Source organism: Hyla sarda, chromosome 10, assembly GCF_029499605.1.
Source record: "Hyla sarda isolate aHylSar1 chromosome 10, aHylSar1.hap1, whole genome shotgun sequence".
Classification (NCBI taxonomy): domain Eukaryota; kingdom Metazoa; phylum Chordata; class Amphibia; order Anura; family Hylidae; genus Hyla; species Hyla sarda.
In genome coordinates this window covers 139,201,688-139,216,586 of record NC_079198.1, presented here as the reverse complement: position 1 = coordinate 139,216,586, position 14,899 = coordinate 139,201,688, and the positions used below count along the sequence as shown (strand labels likewise).

At 43.7% G+C, this 14,899-nt stretch overlaps 1 protein-coding gene across 2 annotated transcripts in view; it reads right to left on the bottom strand.

The window, feature by feature from the left end:
* DNAJC11 (DnaJ heat shock protein family (Hsp40) member C11) overlaps positions 1 to 14,899 on the bottom strand; it is a 163,806-nt gene that overhangs the window by 46,552 nt on the left and 102,355 nt on the right. For both annotated transcript variants that reach the window (XM_056542338.1, XM_056542339.1), the window contains exons 5-6: positions 7,439 to 7,567; positions 3,806 to 3,928 (exon numbers count right to left, since the gene is read on the bottom strand). In XM_056542338.1, the coding sequence (XP_056398313.1) occupies positions 3,806 to 3,928; positions 7,439 to 7,567 (252 nt within the window). The remainder of the gene's footprint in view (positions 1 to 3,805; positions 3,929 to 7,438; positions 7,568 to 14,899) is intronic.

Below are 14,899 nucleotides of genomic sequence, written 5' to 3'. Positions count from 1 at the left end.
ACACGTCTGTTCAGGCATGCTGGGAGTTGTAGTTTTGCAACAGCTGGAGGCACCCTGGTTAGGAAACCCTGCCATAGGAGAAGTTGCAGTTGCAAAACTACAACTTCCAGCATGACCAGACAGACAATGTATATCTGGGCATGCTAGGAGATGTCGTTTTGCAACAGCTGGATGCACCCTGGTTCTGAAACACTGACAAAGGAGAAGGAACACTTGCAAAACTACAACTCCCAGCATGTCTGGACTACAACTTCCAGCAGGCCGGGAAAGCAGACAGCTGTCTGGTCATGCTGGGAGTTGTAGTTTTACAAGTGTTCCTTCTCCTAAGGCAGCGTTTCTCCAACCAAGGTGCTTCTAGCTGATGCAAAACTATAACTCCTAGCATGCCTGGACTGCAACTCCTAGCAGTTGTAGTTTTACAAGTGTTCCTTCTCCTACAGCACACGTCTGTCTGGTCATGCTGGGAGTTGTAGTTTTGCAACTGCTACTTCTCCTATGGCAGTGTTTCCTAACCAGTGTGCCTCCAGCTGTTGCAAAACTACAACTTCCAGCATGACCGGACAGATTTTGGCTGTTATGGCATGCTGGGAGTTGCAGTTTTGCAACAGCTGGAGGCACCCTGGTTGGAAAACACTGTCCTACGGCCTGGGTTGGGCTAGGGAGCACGCCTCCTCTCAAACAGAAACTAGTCAAACTAGGCCCCTCCCTCTCTTCCTCAAATTATTGCTTCATGTCCATTAGCACTCGGAAAGTTATAAAAAAAATAGCATTTTTTACCTGTTGGAATTTCGTGTCAATTGATGTATATACTTTGTAACATTTAGACAGTCACAACACTTGCTCATCTTGTGCCATTCGGGAATGAGAAATCTAATTGTGTTGTTGTAGGAGGAGGGTGGGGGCGGGGGGGATATATGGATTCTTATTGCTGTACAGAATTTTTTATATGCAAGTTTCGCCTTTGGCTACACAGAGTCTGTGCAATTAGCTGCAAATGCATTCTCCAGGAACCACATTTTATACCTGCTACATTAAAGCAGGAAATCAGCAATTTATATGACGGGTCATTGGTTATCACATCCAGGGAATAATGGAAGGACGGAGGAAATCAGAGCAAGGAGGAGCCAGACTATACAGCGAGCATCAATCTGTGCGCAAATACATGTATACAGGGTGTGTGCACCGATCTATATATACAGGGTGTGTGCACATATACATATATACTAGTGTGTGCACATATACATATATACTAGTGTGTGCACATATACATATATACTAGTGTGTGCACATATACATATATACGTGGTGTGCACATATACATATATACTGGGTGTGTGCACATATACATATATACTGGGTGTGTGCACATATACATATATACTGGGTGTGTGCACATATACATATATACGGGGTGTGCACATATACATATATACGGGGTGTGTGCACATATACATATATACGGGGTGTGTGCACATATACATATATACGGGGTGTGTGCACATATACATATATACGGGGTGTGTGCACATATACATATATACGGGGTGTGTGCACATATACATATATACTGGGTGTGTGCACATATACATATATACTAGTGTGTGCACATATACATATATACTAGTGTGTGCACATATACATATATACGTGGTGTTCACATATACATATATACTGGGTGTGTGCACATATACATATATACTAGTGTGTGCACATATACATATATACGGGGTGTGCACATATACATATATACGGGGTGTGTGCACATATACATATATACGGGGTGTGTGCACATATACATATATACTGGGTGTGTGCACATATACATATATACTAGTGTGTGCACATATACATATATACGGGGTGTGCACATATACATATATACGGGGTGTGTGCACATATACATATATACGGGGTGTGTGCACATATACATATATACTGGGTGTGTGCACATATACATATATACTAGTGTGTGCACATATACATATATACTAGTGTGTGCACATATACATATATACTAGTGTGTGCACATATACATATATACGGGGTGTGTGCACATATACATATATACGGGTGTGTGCACATATACATATATACGGGGTGTGTGCACATATACATATATACGGGGTGTGTGCACATATACATATATACGGGGTGTGTGCACATATACATATATACGGGGTGTGTGCACATATACATATATACTAGTGTGTGCACATATACATATATACTAGTGTGTGCACATATACATATATACGGGGTGTGTGCACATATACATATATAAGGGGTGTGTGCACATATACATATATACGGGGTGTGTGCACATATACATATATACTAGTGTGTGCACATATACATATATACTAGTGTGTGCACATATACATATATACGGGGTGTGTGCACATATACATATATAAGGGGTGTGTGCACATATACATATATACGGGGTGTGTGCACATATACATATATACTGGGTGTGTGCCCATATACATATATACTGGGTGTGTGCCCATATACATATATACTAGTGTGTGCCCATATACATATATACTAGTGTGTGCACATATACATATATACTAGTGTGTGCACATATACATATATACTAGTGTGTGCACATATACATATATACTAGTGTGTGCACATATACATATATACTAGTGTGTGCACATATACATATATACGGGTGTGTGCACATATACATATATACTGGGTGTGTGCACATATACATATATACTGGGTGTGTGCACATATACATATATACTAGTGTGTGCACATATACATATATACTAGTGTGTGCACATATACATATATACTAGTGTGTGCACATATACATATATACTAGTGTGTGCACATATACATATATACTGGTGTGTGCACATATACATATATACTGGGTGTGTGCACATATACATATATACTGGGTGTGTGCACATATACATATATACTGGGTGTGTGCACATATACATATATACTAGTGTGTGAACATATACATATATACTAGTGTGTGCACATATACATATATACGTGGTGTGTGCACATATACATATATACTAGTGTGTGCACATATACATATATACTAGTGTGTGCACATATACATATATACGGGGTGTGTGCACATATACATATATACGGGGTGTGTGCACATATACATATATACGGGGTGTGTGCACATATACATATATACGTGGTGTGTGCACATATACATATATACTGGGTGTGTGCACATATACATATATACTGGGTGTGTGCACATATACATATATACGGGGTGTGTGCACATATACATATATACGTGGTGTGTGCACATATACATATATACTAGTGTGTGCACATATACATATATACGGGATGTGTGCACACCAGATCTCTAAATAAATAAAAAATAACTCCAACCTGTCCCCTTACAGGACATTGAAGGCTCCAGCTGACATAACGTAGACATCAGACCCGGTGAACTACAACCGCGGCCATTTTCAGCGCATTGCTTTTACGGATTAGATTTCCCTGATCAGATAATTCCGGCAATAATTGATTCCGCCTAAATCACCTAAACAGATCCGGGGCCTATAGCACCAGCGCGAGAGGAGACGATCCCATTAGTTGTGTCCTTCACACGGAGGCAGCGATGTATAAAACCTTCGTGTCTGACAGGATGGGAGACAACCGTAATTATATAAACACCAGTTTGCAAACTACCTTTCCGTCCTGTTGGGCAATTTATATTCATAATGTGCCGCGTGTGCGTTTTCTTGTTTGTTCGCTCGGGCGGACGCAGAGATCTTCAGTGTTTATTTTCCACGCTACTTACCTCTCCCCATCCCTTGGTCGAGGTCACTCGTCTCAGAGCTAAGTTTATTGATCCGCCCCCGTTACCGTTCTGAGTGGAGAGGCTCCCGGAGAGGATCGCCGTGTCCGTTCCCGTTAGCGGAGCCTAAAATGGAAAAGAAAAAAGAATAATTATTATAAATATATAAAATAAACAAATAAATAAATAAATGACAATGATATTTATTACTATAGATCAGTGGTCTTCAAACTTTGGACCTCCAGATGTTGCAAAACTACAACTCCCAGCATACCCGGACAGCCAACGGCTGTGCGGGCATGCTGGGAGTTGTAGTTTTGCAAAATCATGCACAATAGAGCAGTGTTCTCCCAACTGTGGACCTCTATATGTTGCAAAACTACAACTCTCAGCATGCCTGAAGAGGAAACGACTGTCAGGGCATGTTGGGAGTTGTAGTTTTGCTGTCCAGGCATGCTGGCAGTTTTAGTTTTGCAAAATAATGAACAATAGAGCAGTAGTCTCCAAACTGTGGACCTCCAGATGTTGCAAAACTACAACTCCCAGCATGCCTGACAGCTGTTTCCTCTCCGGGCATGCTGGGAGTTGTACTTTTGCAAAGTCATGCACAATTGAGCAGTGGTCTCCAAACTGTGGATCTCTAGATGTTGCAACACTACAACTCCCAGTGTGCCCGGACAGCCATTGGCTGTCCGGGCATGCTGGGAGTTGTAGTTTTGCAACATCTGAGGTTCAAAGTTTGGAGACCACTGCTATATTGTTCATTATTTTGCAAAAAACTACAATTCCCAGCATGCCCGGAGAGGAAACGGCTGTCAGGCATTCTGGGAGTTTTAGTTTTGCAACATCTGGAGGTCCACAGTTTGGAGACCACTGCTATACAATTGCTCTTTCACCATTGGAGCGCCCCTTTATGGAGATAAATCAGTAATTGATTTTCTGGGGGATCAGTCTCAGTCTGGATCCAAATTATATGGGAAAATCCAGTGATCAGCTGTCCAGGCATATTAGGAATTGTAGTTTTGCAACAGCTGGAGGCACCCTGGTTGGAGAAGCTCTGGGAAGGATGTTATCAGCTATCGTTGGGGGTCCGACCACTGGGAATCCCCCGCCAATACAGAAGACTGTGACATATTTGTTCCAGGGAAGGAAAGAGCACAGGGCGCCTGCTGGCGACAGCGCCATTCATTCTTTATGGGGCCGCCAAACATTTCCGAGTTCAGTAATAGGGAACTCTCTGCGCCCCCATAGAAAATGAATGGAGGGTTGGCCGTGCAGCGAGCTCTGTGTATTCCAGGGACAATTCTATCACTGTTCTAAGGATCGTGGGGGGGATTAGACCCCCATGGATCGCTTGGTATCTCCTACCCTAGAGGATAACAAGCTGAAATGGGAGCACCCCTTCAGGAGACAAGGACATTTGGGACTTTATCAAAGGGGTCGCTGACTTACCGAGAATCTTCTATATAAATGTAACCACAGGGAGTTTATTTGTTGGGACCCTCTGTAATATGTAGGACTAAAAGTGTTTAATTTCCCTGTAGTGCCCCCCACAGGGGAAACCTAGTATTGCTTAGTGTCTAGTGAAATCAGCGGGCTGTATGTGGAACATAAAAACACGTTGGGTGCTCCACAACAAGTGGTACTTCTTTATAGCAGTGTTTTCCAAACAGTGTCTCTCCAGCTGTTGCAAACCTACAACTCCCAGCATGCCCGGACAGCCAACTGCTGAAGTTGTAGTTTGGCAACAGCTGGAGGCACTCTGGTTGGAAAACACTGCTGTATGAGAAGGAGCATTTGCAAAATTACATCTCCCAGCATGCCCGGACAGCCAACGGCTGTCCGGGCATGCTGGGAGATGTAATTTTTCAAATGCTTCTTCTTACAGCAGTGTTTTCCAACCAGAGTGCCTCCAGCTGTTGCCAAACTACAACGTCCTGAATGCCGTTGGCTGTCTGGGCATGCTGGGAGTTGTAGGTCTGGAACAGCTGGAGGCACACTGTTTGGAAAACACTGCTGTATTGTCTCTACATAGGTGAATGATCTGAATCGGTTATTCCACTTTATTGGGGTCATCGTTACCCATAGTGTAGAAATTTACAGGACTGGGGTGCCGATCCTCCTCCTGCTTTGGAGCAGGACCAGCTCTGCCTAAAGGCCAAATAGGCAGCCACCTAGAGCGCCCTCTTGATGGGGGCACCACCATAACCCCCCCCCCTCCCGCCTTGGTGTGTGTCACCCCAGTAGTAAGGAGATTACATGGGGAGGAGATTTGTTACAGTGTGTCACCTCAGTAGTAAGGAGATTACATGAGGAGGTTTGTTACAGTGTGTCACCCCAGTAGTAAGGAGATTACATGAAGAGGAGGTTTGTTACAGTGTGTCCCCCTAGTAGTAAGGAGATTACATGAGGAGGGGGTTTGTTACAGTGTGCAAACCCAGTTGTAAGGAGATTACATGAGGAGGAGGTATGTTACAGTGTGTCACCCCAGTGATAAGGAGATTACATGAGGAGGGGGTTTGGTACAGTGTGTCACCCCAGTAGTAAGGAGATTACATGAGGAGGAGGTTTGTTACAGTGTGTCACCCCAGTAGTAAAGAGATTACATGAGGAGGAGGCTTGTTACAGTGTGTCACCCCAGTAGTAAAGAGATTACATGAGGAGGAGGCTTGTTACAGTGTGTCACCCCAGTAGTAAACAGATTACATGGGGAGGAGGTTTGTTACAGTGTGTCTCCCCATTAGTAAGGCGATTACATGAGGAGGAGGTTTGTTACAGTGTGTCACCCCAGTAGTAAGGAGATTACATGAGGAGGAGGTTTGTTACAGTGTGTCACCCCCAGTAGTAAGGAGATTACATGAGGAGGGGGTTTGGTACAGTGTGTCACCCCAGTAGTAAAGAGATTACATGAGGAGGAGGTTTGTTACAGTGTGTCACCCCAGTAGTAAAGAGATTACATGAGGAGGAGGCTTGTTACAGTGTGTCACCCCAGTAGTAAGGAGATTACATGAGGAGGAGGTTTGTTACAGTGTGTCACCCCAGTAGTAAAGAGATTACATGAGGAGGAGGTTTGTTACAGTGTGTCTCCCCATTAGTAAGGTGATTACATGAGGAGGAGGTTTGTTACAGTGTGTCATCCCAGTAGTAAGGAGATTACATGAGGAGGAGGTTTGTTACAGTGTGTCTCCCCATTAGTAAGGTGAGGCGTGTCAAAGGGCGGAGCCAATAGGTGGAGTCAAGGGTCCAGCAAAATTAGCTTTTGCCTAGGGTGGCAAAAATCCTTGCACCAGCCCTGCTTTGGGGACTGTTTGCCCCCAACCAGGGCACCTCCAGCTGTTGCAAAACTACAACTCCCAGCATGCCCGGACCGCCAACGGCTGCTCCTTCCCCTTCAGCAGTGTTTCCCAACCAGGGTGCTTCCAGCTGTTGCAAAACCACACCTCCCAGCATGCCGTCTCCAGCAGACAAGGCTTCTTCGGCTATGCTGGTAATGGAAGCTGCTATATAAATAAAGATGAAGCCGGCAGCCAATAAAAAAAATAAAAACTCCAGCATGACTTTAGGTGCTACGTGGGGCTGCTTGGCCTTGCAGATTCAGATAAATGTCTTATATGAAGAGAAAGTAGCTGCACCTACCTCTATAGACTGCGAGATATGCATACGGTTAATTTCAATCTGGGGAAAGCCACTTCCTGGCAGGTCTTCAAAATCTTCATCATAGCGATCAAACAGCTCGGTGGCATCTATGCCGACGCTAATCGTCCCCTGAGAGGCGAGAAGAAATAAAAAAATAAAGTCAAAATAAATACAACAGAAAAAACAAAAGGAACAACGGAGATTACGATGGGTAAAAGCTTAAGAGCTGCTGCCTGACAGTAACGTATCAAGGGGGAGAAGAGAACATTTATGGGACCGGAGCATCCGTACAGGCTGAGGCTATCCATGCTGATGGCGAAACACGCCGGGGGGGGGGGGGGGGGGGGGATTTATAAAGGGTCTTTAAATGTGAATACAAAACTGGTGCAAGTAGCACTCTTTATCTGGTGCAATGTGCTAGATATGTCATATATTGCTAAAATTAAAGGTGTTTCCCGGCTAGAAGCATTTCTCCAGGGTTTCCCGGCCAGAAGCATTTCTCCAGGGTTTCCCAGCCAGAAGCATTTCTCCAGGGTTTCCCAGCCAGAAGCATTTCTCCAGGGTTTCCCAGCCAGAAGCATTTCTCCAGGGTTTCCCAGCCAGAAGCATTTCTCCAGGGTTTCCCAGCCAGAAGCATTTCTCCAGGGTTTCCCAGCCAGAAGCATTTCTCCAGGGTTTCCCAGCCAGAAGCATTTCTCCAGGGTTTCCCAGCCAGAAGCATTTCTCCAGGGTTTCCCAGCCAGAAGCATTTCTCCAGGGTTTCCCAGCCAGAAGCATTTCTCCAGGGTTTCCCAACCAGAAGCATTTCTCCAGGGTTTCCCAGCCAGAAGCATTTCTCCAGGGTTTCCCAGCCAGAAGCGTATCCAATGGATACGTGATAAATGCTTGATTGGTGGGGGTCCTCATTGGTCACCAAAACCAGTCGCACAGTTAGAGTACGGACAGAGTGGCGGTAAAGCAAGAGTTCTCTTTATGGCGCTGATCGATATAGTTACAGCAGCAGGAGGGATGTTCAACCACTATTATAACGTCTCCTAGTGTGGTCTGGCTGGGATCCCCCTTTTTCGCAACTGGTTGGGGTTGCGATGGGCAGACCCTCACCTATCTAGTGTAGAAGTCTCTGAACTGTTGCCCTGCAGCTGTTGCAAAACTACAACTCCCAGCATACCCGGACAGCCGTTGGCTGTCCGGGCATGCTGGGAGTTGTAGTTTTGCAACAGCTGGAGGCACACTTGTTGGGAAACATTGCCGAAAGAGAAAGAACAATTGCAAAACTACAACTCTTAGCTTGCTCAGACATGCTGGGAGTTTTAGTTTTGCAAATGCTCCTAAATGGGGGGCCTGAAACATTTAGCGGGGTATACCAGGATCATTCCTCCACCCCCATAGCTCAAAGTATCAATTAAGGTGACGTTTCCTCGTTGAAAACAATGGGAAGTGAACAAATCCATGTGTAAAAATATAGTGTGAGGGAAGCCAAAACAACTGTAGCAGACCCTCAGCTGAGAGAGGCAGCAGATCTGTATAAATGTATCACAAAAATATCCTAGTTTACTATCTGCAAAAATAAATCTTTAAAGTGATGAACAATTGAAAATGCAATGAAGTACACTTTATAAATGTACACCTCTCTAGTCATGGGACAGACCCCCTCTATATATAAATATATACACTCACTGGCCACTTTATTAGGTACACCTCTCTAGTCATGGGACGGAACCCCTCTATATATAAATGTATACACTCACTGGCCACTTTATTAGGTACACCTCTCTAGTCATGGGACAGACCCCCTCTATATATAAATATATACACTCACTGGCCACTTTATTAGGTACACCTCTCTAGTCATGGGACAGACCCCCTCTATATATAAATGTATACACTCACTGGCCACTTTATTAGGTACACCTCTCTAGTCATGGGTCGGACCCCCTCTATATATAAATATATACACTCACTGGCCACTTTATTAGGTACACCTCTCTAGTCATGGGACAGACCCCCTCTATATATAAATGTATACACTCACTGGCCACTTTATTAGGTACACCTCTCTAGTCATGGGACGGAACCCCTCTATATATAAATATATACACTCACTGGCCACTTTATTAGGTACACCTCTCTAGTCATGGGACGGAACCCCTCTATATATAAATATATACACTTACTGGCCACTTTATTTGGTACACCTCTCGAGTCATGGGACGGAACCCCTCTATATATAAATATATACACTCACTGGCCACTTTATTAGGTACACCTCTCGAGTCATGGGACAGACCCCCTCTATATATAAATGTATACACTCACTGGCCACTTTATTAGGTACACCTCTCTAGTCATGGGTCGGACCCCCTCTATATATAAATATATACACTTACTGGCCACTTTATTTGGTACACCTCTCGAGTCATGGGACGGAACCCCTCTATATATAAATATATACACTCACTGGCCACTTTATTAGGTACACCTCTCTAGTCATGGGTCGGACCCCCTCTATATATAAATATATACACTCACTGGCCACTTTATTAGGTACACCTCTCGAGTCATGGGACAGACCCCCTCTATATATAAATGTATACACTCACTGGCCACTTTATTAGGTACACCTCTCTAGTCATGGGACGGAACCCCTCTATATATAAATATATACACTCACTGGCCACTTTATTAGGTACACCTCTCTAGTCATGGGACGGAACCCCTCTATATATAAATATATACACTCACTGGCCACTTTATTAGGTACACCTCTCTAGTCATGGGTCGGACCCCCTCTATATATAAATATATACACTCACTGGCCACTTTATTAGGTACACCTCTCTAGTCATGGGTCGGACTCCTTTATATTTTCTACAAGGTGCTGGACACATTCCTCAGAGATTTCGCTCCATATGGACATGATGACATCACACAGTTCCTCCATATAGACATGATGACATCACACAGTTCCCCCATATAGACATGATGACATCACACAGTTCCTCCATATGGACATGATGACATCACACAGTTCCTCCATATAGACATGATGACATCACACAGTTCCCCCATATGGACATGATGACATCACACAGTTCCTCCATATAGACATGATGACATCACACAGTTCCTCCATATGGACATGACGACATCACACAGTTCTCCATATGGACATGATGACATCACACAGTTCTCCATATGGACATGATGACATCACACAGTTCCTCCATATGGACATGATGACATCACACAGTTTCCCCATATGGACATGATGACATCACACAGTTCCTCCATATAGACATGATGACATCACACAGTTCCCCCATATAGACATGATAACATCACACAGTTCCCCCATATAGACATGACGACATCACACAGTTCTCCATATAGACATGATGACATCACACAGTTCCTCCATATAGACATGATGACATCACACAGTTCCTCCATATGGACATGATGACATCACACAGTTCCTCCATATGGACATGATGACATCACACAGTTCTCCATATGGACATGATGACATCACACAGTTCCTCTATATAGACATGACGACATCACACAGTTCCTTCATATAGACATGACGACATCACACAGTTCCTTCATATAGACATGATGACATCACACAGTTCTCCATATAGACATGATGACATCACACAGTTCCTCCATATAGACATGATGACATCACACAGTTCTCCATATGGACATGATGACATCACACAGTTCCTCCATATAGACATGATGACATCACACAGTTCTCCATATGGACATGATGACATCACACAGTTCCTCCATATAGACATGATGACATCACACAGTTCCTCCCTATGGACATGATGACATCACACAGTTCCTCCATATAGACATGATGACATCACACAGTTCTCCATATAGACATGATGACATCACACAGTTCCTCCATATAGACACGATGACATCACACAGTTCCTCCATATAGACATGATGACATCACACAGTTCTCCATATAGACATGACGACATCACACAGTTCTCCATATGGACATGATGACATCACACAGTTCCCCCATATAGACATGATGACATCACACAGTTCTCCATATGGACATGACGACATCACACAGTTCCTCCATATAGACATGATGACATCACACAGTTCCTCCATATAGACATGATGACATCACACAGTTCTCCATATGGATGGGATGGACATGGTCAGTAACAATACTCAGGTAGCTGTGGTGTTTATACCAGCATTAATTGGTACTAAGGGGCCCAAAGTGCCCAGAAAATGTCCCCCCCCCCCCCCACCAGCCTGACCCACTGATACGAGGCCGGAGGGATCCATACTTCATGTTGTTTACAACAAATTCTGACCCATCTGAATGCCGCAGCTGGAATGGAGACTCCTCAGACCAGACAACGTCCTTCCATCTTCCATTGTCCAGTTTCAGTGATCTGTGTGAATTGTGGCCTCAGTTTCCGGTTCTTAGCTGACAGGAGTGGCCCCCGGTGTGGTCTTCTGCTGCTGTAGCCCATCTGCCTCAAGGTTGGACATGTTGTGCGGTCAGCGATGGTATTCGGTAGACCTTGGGTGTAAACAGTGGCTATTTGAATTGCTGTCGCCTTTCTGGAATCTCTAACCAGTCTGCCCATTCTCCTCTAACATCAAAAAAGGCATCTTCCACCCAACTGCCACTCACTGGATATTTTCTCTTTTTCGGACCTTTCTCTGTAAACCCTATAGATGGTCATGTGTGAGAATCTCAGTAGATCAACAGTTTGTGAAAAATTCAGCACAACCAACCATGTATGTTCATGTAACTTATATCTCATTCCTTCACCATACTGTTGCTCGGATTGAATGTCAGCGAGTTTGTCTTGACCACATCTACATGCCTAAATGCATTGAGAATAGCTGATTAGCTATTTGTGTTAACAAGTTGCCCGGCGAGTCGATAACTTTTTGAATTCTGTTCTTTCAAAAGTCGAGTTTAACACAAAAATAAATAAATAAATAAAATTGTTGGGTAGAATTGATCAGCAAAGCAACAGCCATTAAAGAAATGAGGCGCTAAATCCAGTCGACTGATTAACTCCGCAGCCAAGGGAGCGCCGACGACACATTACGGTGCCATGCGGCTTAATGGTATTGCTTCCTCCGCGTCTTACAGCGGTTGTGGCCTTTTCCGAAGACGCCGCTCTCAGCTTAGATGGGAGAAAGGTTAACAATTCATCAGACGCCCCCCCCCCCCCCCCCACCCCCATTCAATTATGACGAATGTTATATCCAAATTAATCCACGTAGTCTACTCCGCGTGATTAACCGCGCTATTTATAGGACATTTTTCAAGACTCGATCCCCCGGCCCAGACCCGCGCTGCTGGGAAAACACTTGTGGGAATTCGCATTTCCATTTGTACTCATTATATCTTCCGTGTTGGGTGAGGTCATTCTTCCTCCGCCGCAGCAGAACTTGTCTCTAAGTTTTCTAGTGTTCGGAGGACGAGGCGCGCGCGTGATTTATTAAACATTCGGCTTCTCTAAAAAACGCATTTACTTTCCGAATTTACACTCTTTGTTCATTTGTGTCGGCCCTTTGGAAATGGATTATTCCCCCCAGAATCTTATGATTGGAGGCTCTAGGAGACATAACCCGAGCGCTCCTCTGCCTGTGTGAAAAATATAAGTTAAAGGACGGGACGGATCGTTCTTAAAGGGGTTATCAGGAAAAAACTTATATATATATATATATATATCTCTATATCTCAACTGGCTCCAGAAAGTTAAACAGATTTGTAAATTACTTAAAAATCTTACTCCTTTTAATCCTTTCAGCACTTATGAGCTGCTGAAGTTGAGTTGTTCTTTTCTGTCTAAGTGCTCTCTGATTACACCTGTCTCGGGAACTGTCTAGAGTAGAAGCAAATCCCCATAGCAAACCTCTTCTAAACTGTGCGGTTCCCAAGACAAGCAGAGGTGTCAGCAGAGAGCAATGTTGCCAGACAGAAAAGAACAAACTCAACTTCAGCAGCTGATAATTATTACACCATTACACCCCTGGTAGTTATACCCCTCCCCTCCAGCTCTATCTGTATACTGCTGCTGCTGTATCTATAGGATCAGGATATATATAAGTAGTTATACCCCTCCCCTCCAGCTCTATCTGTATACTACTTCTGCTATCTCGATGGGATGAGGATATATAGTAGTTATACACCTCCCCTCCAGCTCTTTCTGTATACTGCTACTATCTCTATGGGATGAGGATATATAGTAGTTATACACCTCCCCCTCCAGCTCTATCTGTATACTGCTGCTGCTGTCTCTATAGGATCAGGATATATATATATATATATATATATATATATATATATATATATATATATATATATATATAGTAGTTATACCCCTCCCCTCCAGCTCTATCTGTATACTACTTCTGCTATCTCGATGGGATCAGGATATATTGTACTTATACCCCTCCCCTCCAGCTCTATCTGTATACTGCTGCTATCTCTATAGGATCAGGATATATAGCATTTATATATATTTTTAGTATAAGGTTTAAACTGTTTTAACACTATGTTCGACAGATGCAAAAAAACGTAACGTGAATGCACCCCAAGTCCTCAGTAAAGGGTATAAATACTTATGTGACTGCAAGGTTTTAGTTTTTCCTTATTAAATTACTATGGGGTATTATTAAGGGCAGAATTATTTGGGGGGGGGGGGGGGGAAGACACAAAGAGCAACATAAATGTGACAAAAGTGAAAGGGTCTGAAGACTTTCTAAATGCATTGTAACTAAGGACAAACTGCTACATACCAGCATTCGGGGCGGCTGCAGGACAATGACACGGGTTATTTTATGGGTGTTTAAGGGAAGGCTCTGCCAGCAATGTAGTCATGGCAATGAGGATGCACTTCCCTGTAGCAGCCTGTAGATGGCACCAGTTGCACTGCCATCCATGACTTTCAGCATCAGTATATATGTGCAGTGAACGATACAAAGTGTAAACATAAGAAAACACATGAAGTGTCTGACAGCAGCCATTACAGAACTACAACTCCCAGCATTTCTACAGTTCTAACCCTTGGGCCCCTCTGTACTGCTGCACATCAGTCCCAGTGGGTCTGTCAGTACCATAGCTCTGATGTTATGTTCATGTATCAGGAAGCCCTGGATGAACAGTGCTCGGTCACTACTCCAAAATATGAACTTATGTAAAGCCACATTAAAAGGGGTACTTCAACCTTATGTAAAAAATAAATAAAAAATAAAATAAGACAATTCTGCAGAAGCAGATAGAACTAGTTTTGATGTTCTTAGTCCTTTACTTCCTGGTTGAGCAGTTGCTCAGTACTACAATTCCCAGAATGCATTGCTCTCACTCAGCTCTTCATCACAGCCCTCCCACCCTGCCTACTCCCCTTCCACAGCACTCCTGCCAGACCTGTTGCAGAAAATCTAATTTCA